Here is an 8,357-nt window from a genome sequence, read left to right as displayed (position 1 = left end):
ATATATATATAAATTTAACTAACTTCGCCTGTGCTATGCCACATAAAAAGCACTGAGTCCACTCTGCGGAGTGGTCGGTGTTAGGAAGTGCATCCAGCCATAGAAACCCTGCCAAAGTAGACGCACTAGCCAGCTCCTGTCAACCATCTTACCCATGCATGACAGACAGACGTTAAACAATGATGATGTATATGTATATATATATATTTTTATATATACTTAAAACATTACTGCAGTTTTGTTTTCTTGTTACTTACATCCATTCTGAAGTAACCAATTTTTCCCCCATGCAAAACATCAGTATAGAGGCACTCCTACTAACTTGTAATGATTAGTTTAGTGAAGCGTAATAGATTGTATAGAATACAGTGGTAATGAGGTCATATTTTATAGTACTGTGCAATATTTCATTCATATTATGCTAACCAAACTATGTTGCATGGTGTGGGTTTCATTTTATTTTATTGCATTTATATGGCAGTCACATGTGTAGAGATAAAATAACTGAGCAATTATGGTATGAAACTCCTATTGCATAAGATAAGATCCAGGTACAGGGAAAGTGGAGATGTTTGGCAGCCCATGGTCTCAATACAAAATGGCTGAGTGGATACGGTATATAATTCCTAGGCCTACAATAAGATCCAGAATCCAGGGAAATGGAACTGGTCTGTGTCAGCAAAAGGTAACCCATAAAAGTTCATCAACATGAAAAAAAAAAAATGCAATGAGTTGATGTTGACGTCATAAGAATTTATAAACTTCTGGAAATTGTGAAATTATTCTTTTTTGGAACAATGATAAAATCATCATTTAACATCCGTTGTACATGCTGGCAAGGGTTGGACAGTTTGATCAGGGCTGGCAAGCTGAGGGGCTGCACCAGATACTGGTCTGATTTCTACAGCTGAATGCCCTTCCTAAGAACAACCACTCTGAGTGTGTAATGGGTGCTTTTACATACCACTGGTATGAGTCCAGTATCTGCCATTACTACAATTTCACTTGACTTGAAAAGTTTTCTCAAGTATATTGCAAAAGGTCTCTGTCACGTGTCATTGCCTCCATGAGGCCCAACACTTGAAAGGTGCTTTTTACATGCCATTGGCACAGGTGCCAGTTATGCAACACTGGCATTGGACACATTGCCTCTGTGAGGCCCATCACTCAACAGGTGCTTTTTATGTGCCACCAGCATGGGTGCCAGATGCCTCCATGAGGCCCAATGTTTGAAAGGTGCTTTTTACGTGCCACCAGCACAAGTGCCAATTAGGTGACACTGGCATTGGCCATGACAATTTCACTTAGCTTGATGGGTCTTCTCAAGCACAGCATATAATCAAATGTTTCAGTCACTAGTCATTGCCCCTGTAAGGCCCAACATTTGAAGATCATGCTTCACCACCTAGTCCCATGTCTTCCTGGGTCTATCTCTTCCACAGGTTCCTTCTACAGCTAGAGATCAGCACTTCTTTACACAGCTGTCCTCATCCATACACATCACATGACCATTCTCCTCTTTACTTCTCCCTGGGCTAAATACACCTGTCTTCTAGCCTCCTTCCTAGCTACCTGATATAGTTCACTGCTACCATCACTCTTCCAGTCGTGCTTCTTTGCTCTAATGGCCTTGTCTGCAGCATCATTCTACCACCACGTCACTCTAGGTCTGGTTGGGACTTTGCACCACCTGCAGGTTTGATCTGTGGCACACAGCAAACTGTGCCGCAGGAATTCTCAGTTGCCCTCTATGTTATAAGTCTGTAGCTCCTGCTTCTTCTCATCAAATTTTTCAATTAGGATGTCCCTAAATCTCTGACCATATGAAGGATTCTTAAACTGTCAGATACTTATTTTCCAGATAGGTCAGTTTCTAGGCAACCTTCTGGCCTGTCTAAAGTTAATGATGACTTGTCTATGCTGAGAGGTACATTCTTCACCAGGGAAGATCTTTGCATTTACAAGTGACCATGTATCTTGCTGTCTGATGAGAATGAAATCAATTTGGCTGGCATGGTCACCCGATTGATAGGAAAGCAGGTGATTGGCTGGCTTCCTGAAGTTGGTGTTGCAAATCATTAAGTTATTTGCATCACAGAACTCCAGTAGTCTTGTTCCCTCTTCGTTTTGGGAATCAATTCCATGATCCCCTACCACCACCACCACCATGTACTCCATAGATGGTACCTGGCTGCTGTCCAACATGTCCATTGAAATCACCAGCCACAGAGATGAGATCCTTGTCATTTGTCTTTGAGGTAGCCTGCAGAAGGATATCATAAAAGCAGTCCTTCTGTTCACTCGGTAGCCTTGTCTGAGGAGCATAAGCAGAGGTAGAACACTTGTCATGTCTAACAGAAGATGTGGGCTCATGTCCCATGGGCAACCTTCAACTTTTTCTTTCCAAAGGATTTTTTTAACTGAATATTTACATGCTGTTGTTTGTGGCTTTACCTGCTTTGAGTTTCACTGTTCTAAAAAAAAAACCATAACTCAATTTGCTGTGAAAATAAAATATTATGTTTTCACCTTCTCACAGCAAATCAAACTTGCTGTCATTTACAAACTTTTAAACTAACACATGTTGAGTACAAACCCATTATGGTTGCTTCATTGTGTATTTAAACCAGGGATAAACAGTTTTTTTTTTTATAATGGACTTCTGACTGTTTTTTTAAAAAATATGTCGCTGTGTGGTAAGAAGTTTATTTCCAAACCACATGGTTCTGGGTTCATTCTCACTGTGTGGCACCTTGGTTAAGTGTCTTCTACTATAAACTCAGGTTGACCAAAGCCTTGTAAGTGGATTTGGTAGATGGAAACTGAAAGAAGCCTGTCGTATATCTTTATATATATATATATACATGTATATATATATATATATATATATAATTGTCACATATTACAGATAAGTTCCTCTATTTACATAATATCAAGGTTTTATTCTGTCTTTTGTTGTCATACTATTACTATTAATATATATATATATATATATATATATATATATAATTACAATTAATAAGAGGAATGACCACTAAAGTGGATTCCTATATGCTAAAGATAGACGACAAATCGCCTTACCACAAGTGTAGCATGGTGATCTCATATCAAGATAAACAGCACATGACCTTGCAGGTGGGGCTCAGTCAGAATTTCTTTCAGGTCGAGTAAGGTCCCTGAATAAGGTTGTTTAAGAATGTTGAATGAAACATCCATGTTTCCAAAGGTGGATTATTCAAACTCTAAATAATTCCTCTCAACACATAGCTATGATGCTCCCCACTACTTCTGCTCATGATCAGAGATGCACATATCATCAGCCACTAAATGTTAAGGTCAAACAACTGACAAGCAAATCTGTAGTATTGAGCAGGACATTTGCTGTGGCCCATCTTTTATACCAAGACAAAACAATGTACATGATAACACTTCCAATCAGTTAAGATGAGAAGCCATTTACTTTTCCATGCTTGCAAGGGTCAGACGAAATTTATCGAGGCAATCTTTCATCGGTTGGATGCCCTTCTTCATACCAACTCTCACCTCTTTCCAGGCAAGGTAATATTTTTCTGCTGTCAGATATGTTTTTCACAGAGGTCTGGAAACAAACAACACCACTTGTATGATGGTGATGTTTGTTTACAACCATGATGTCAAGACAGTGGTGCACACACACACACAACAAACACATACATATACAAATATATATGAGGAACTTCATATAGTAGTAGTTGGCTGTTTTACAGAGGTGAAGGGATGTCTGTGGTAAGAACAGCAGCAGCCAAGTTTCAGACAAAAAGAAAATATAGCCATGCTTGAACGAGAGAGAGACATGCTGCATCTCAAAGGGAAAACAAACTGTCCTAAAATATTCAGAGAGAGACCATGCTCCTCCGGCAAAGTGTCAGGTGAAAGAGACACCGAGAAGTTGAGTGCAGGCCAAAGAGCAAAAGAAAGTGTATGGGTTTCCCCACCCCTGAACCAAATTTAACACAAGATGTTAAGCTAAACAATAGTATGACAGTTGACTCCCACAAATCTCCAAGTGCCAACACTGAGAACAATGGAAAGGAGCCTGCAGAAAAATCTAGACCAAGGTTTCAACTCCCAGCCAAGAATCCAAGAAACAAACTATTTCACACACACGCAACACATATAACTGACATAAAAACATCCCCGTGTACCTTCCCCCCGTTGGCAATGTTTATTTAAGCAAAAATCAAACAAATCGTAACACAAACGACTAACTGAAAGCTATGAACTGCTCAGTAGCCTACAAATACATTGAATTTGAAAATTCTCTGAGAACACCTGCAAGACCTCTTTGTGAGTTGCAGTCTACCATTACCGCCTTAAGGCATGGACATACTAGGCAGTTGCTTGGAGGGCTCACAGGTGTAGGAGCCCAATTCTGATCTGTGTATGCTTGAATAAATACTATAGAACCCAGGGCACTGATATTATTCCCGTGAGCCTATGATGATGCTACGACGGCACTGCAGCCCACCTGTAGCCAACCTCTGATTCAGACAGTGTAGTTTATCTTACATTGTTCCAGTTCACCTGTCAAGAAATGTTACTTGATACAATGGAAATGTTACTTGATACAGACTGGTGCGATGTCTAGCATATTCATCTCACATCCGTTCAACACAAAGAAAACCAAACAGTATACTCGTCTTTAACGGAATTTAGAGCATAATTTACATATTTGTACATGTTGCATAACAGTTAAGGCACGCGGTGTGCTGGAGTGGATTGTAGCAATTAGGACATTATGTGAGAGGCTTTGCACAGTACGCATGTTGCTGCTTAAACTCCTATCAGTTCCAAGACTTACAGATACTTGAATCCCTACCTTCGGCTCGTTGACGACTGTATTTGTCCATGTTAATCTAGGTTGAATAAACTATTGCTTAGCCTTCGATCGCCAACTCACCTTCGGGTCACCCCTGATCCAAGAAATATATATAATCAAAAGTACTCCAACCGTAATGAACTCGTCTTTTCTTTTTTTTTTTCAGTATCTGGGACTATGTTATCAAATATGTCCTTCCTATTGTTAAGACGACTAGGTGTGATTTACAGGATTTTTGATTGCTAGTTCTAGCAGGTCGAGGTACCGTGTGGCAGCCACGAGATCGGTTAAGGAGGAAGGTGCTATAGTGGCGATTATGATGTTAGCGAACATAATCAGCAACCTTTAAATTCTAGTTCACTTGCATCATTTTTGCACTTGAGATTTTATGCCTATGTATAAACTATTTTAAGTTACGGTTTTATAAAAGGATCAATGTATGCACCAATGTATGTAATACGTGATTTACACGTTCGGGTGAGAAACAGGGAAAACGATACGTTGGATAAAGGTTAAAAAGAATTACCCTCTCAATAAAGTGGAGCTAGCAACTTTTAGTTGCGAATTTAGTTGTTCGCTCCATCAAATATAAGAATTAGAAGAAAAATAATCAAGAAACTTTTTAAATAAAGCTATATATATATATATATATATATATATATATATATATATATATACATACACACATACATATATCACACACACATACATCCCTCTCTCTATATCTATGTATCTAAATACGTATGTACATGCGTATGTGCGTGTGCGTAGATTTGGTAAAATAGATAGGTACGGAATTCAATACATCAGCATATATACTTTTTTAATTACTTTTAGTCGATAAAAAGTTTCAAAAGTTACTCCAAGGCGGAGAGTTTCGTACATTGCACCTATCTCTCTCTCTCTCTGTATGTATGTATACATACATACATACATATATATACATACATACACACACACACACATACACATATATATATGAGAGAGAGAGAGAGACAGAGTAGTTACTAGGGTTATATCACATGATATGTTTTACTTTCTAGATTAATTTCTCTTCACGTTGCATTATATGTTTTTCTGCATATGTGTACACATTATTGAATTATAAACTATCAAGATCAAAGGAAACAATTAACGCATGTTGGACAGTCAAGTTGTTAAAATAACACTGCATGTAGTAATAATTTTTCCAGCGCAGTAAATGAATACCGTGCAAATACAAATGTTGTGCGACTACTACTATGAGATACGAAACAACGGCTACAGCAACAAGGTTGGTCTTCAGACCTTGTTGGAGGTCGGCTGAAATACATTTTTGTACCGGTTGTTGGGTTCTTGTGGAACGTAGATGTCCTCTATAAATAACCACTGCCACACTTCTATCATTTACAACATATATAACTAGGTTTGCCCTTCTTGTGTTACCACTGTTTTCGCTAGTCTTAATATATTTGCCTTATTCATCTGACCCCCCTATATATTATTGTATCTACCATAACTACATAAATATATACACGCATACTATATGAACGCATATGTACGCACAAACGTACACACATACATACTCAGGCACATATACATGGGGGAATTCTTATGTTCTGTGACTTTCTCATTGATGAAAACCTGTTTAAAAACCATGCTTTTGTTGACTTCGCGATAGAAATCCACGATTCGTTAATTTTGTCTTAACAATGAACATGAGAAGGTTACCTCCAAGCTGGTTTACTCAACTTGGTAGCAGAGTTTCGGACAGAAAATTATGCCCAGTATTTTGTATGCGACATGGTTTCAATCCCTGTAACTGCCGTCGCACTGCTAGTTACTCGAAACTCCATCAAAACAATAGATATCAAAAGAGATTTATCCATCACACATCAAGGCCTGTATTTAGTGGCCCCGATAGTGTAGAGAATCCTCGTCTAGCTCCCTTGCAAGTTACTTCTATACTTCGTGTCAACGAACTCAGTGTCGATGTGAATGAGGGAGCGGTGAAGTATTTCGAATCCAACCAACTCCAGTCCAACAATCCTATTGAAGATCGACGAGGAAATGCCAAGTTTGTCGGCAGCCCTAGATTTTTGTTCGGTGTTTTCGATGGACATGCAGGCTGTGCTTGTGCACAAGCTATAAGTGAAAGGCTCTATTATTATATCGCTTTGATGATTTCACCCCCACATTTGATAGAAAAAATTGTCCATTTACTGAAGGATCGCGGGCTCGATATCCATTCAACTGGGATTTTAAACTGGTATCGAGGCGCACACGACTATGTGAACAAAGAACTTTCTCCGATGTATAGTAAAAGCTTGGTTAAACTGGCAAATGAGATATTAGCGCTGTATATTGAGGAAGAATCCACGATTGATGATCATTTATTGAGTGCATTTTGTCGACTGGATCAGGATATTGTACAAGAAGCACTACCGAATTATTCCAAAAATGTGAGTAACTTCGAAGCCATGCAGATAGCTTTTTCTGGTTCCTGTGCTTGCGTTGCTATGGTGGACGGTATAAACTTGTATGTTGCTAACACTGGTGATTGCAAAGCTGTTTTAGGGGTCAATGTTGGAGATGACCAGTGGGAAGCCAAAGAACTGTCCCATGACCACAACGCTGACAATGTCCAAGAATGTAGAAGACTAGTGAATTCTCATCCGAACGAAGGGACTCATTTGATTAGAAACGGTCGCTTATTGGGCGACTTAGCCCCCTTAAGAGCCTTCGGAGATGTACGTTATAAATGGCCGGCCAGAGAACTGAAACATGTGGTCAAAACAATGGCTTATTCTACCCCATACGGAAACAATTTAATTCCTGCCCACTATCACACTCCACCTTATCTGACAGCCGAGCCTGAATTGATCAGTCGACGCCTCACCCCAAAGGATAAATTTCTGGTGTTGGCAACAGACGGACTGTGGGAGATGGTCACTCCTGAGAAAGTTGTAAAAATCATAGCCGGCCACATGGAAGGGCAACAAGTCCATGTCAACTTCAGATTACCTTATAGCGAAATCACTTTATCGAATATTAATCAAATCTTGCTGAAGAGAAAAACTAGCCTGGCCAATAAAGCTGAGGATTCTAACGCCGCTACTCACCTAATCCGTAATGCTCTCGGACCGGAACATGGTCGTGTGTCTGCTATGTTGACCCTACCAATTCATATATCACGTCTATACAGGGATGATATTACAGTTACTGTTGTATATTTCGATACGGACTATATACGTGACCATTTTCATCAGACATCGGGAGATTGACTATAAATGACTCTAGATTATTGTTTGTACTAATCACAAAGCATGGTATAACTTCTTACCTTTCTTGTTTTAAAATATATTTATGTGTGTATGTTTAAAAAAAGAAAAAGCAAAAATATGAAATTTAGGAACTGTTTTTAACAAATGCTTTCTCCTTCTCAGAGGTCTGACTGCCTCTCTGTAAGTACATACAACCCTTGTTTCTGCTTTTCTACTTGTTACGTTTACATACATCT

At 39.1% G+C, this 8,357-nt stretch overlaps 2 protein-coding genes across 2 annotated transcripts in view; one reads left to right on the top strand and one right to left on the bottom strand.

Annotated features, from left to right (window-relative positions):
* LOC128247821 (uncharacterized) overlaps positions 1 to 8,357 on the bottom strand; it is a 97,051-nt gene that overhangs the window by 47,754 nt on the left and 40,940 nt on the right. The window lies entirely within an intron of this gene.
* LOC106881099 (pyruvate dehydrogenase [acetyl-transferring]-phosphatase 1, mitochondrial) lies at positions 5,852 to 8,180 on the top strand. Its single transcript, XM_014931326.2, has one exon. It carries the CDS (start codon positions 6,550 to 6,552, stop codon positions 8,119 to 8,121), a length of 1,572 nt encoding a protein of 523 aa, XP_014786812.1. The 5' UTR covers positions 5,852 to 6,549; the 3' UTR covers positions 8,122 to 8,180.

Source organism: Octopus bimaculoides, chromosome 5 (genome assembly GCF_001194135.2).
Source record: "Octopus bimaculoides isolate UCB-OBI-ISO-001 chromosome 5, ASM119413v2, whole genome shotgun sequence".
NCBI lineage: Eukaryota > Metazoa > Mollusca > Cephalopoda > Octopoda > Octopodidae > Octopus > Octopus bimaculoides.
Note: the sequence above shows the minus strand (reverse complement) of the source record. Positions and strands in the feature narration are given on the sequence as shown.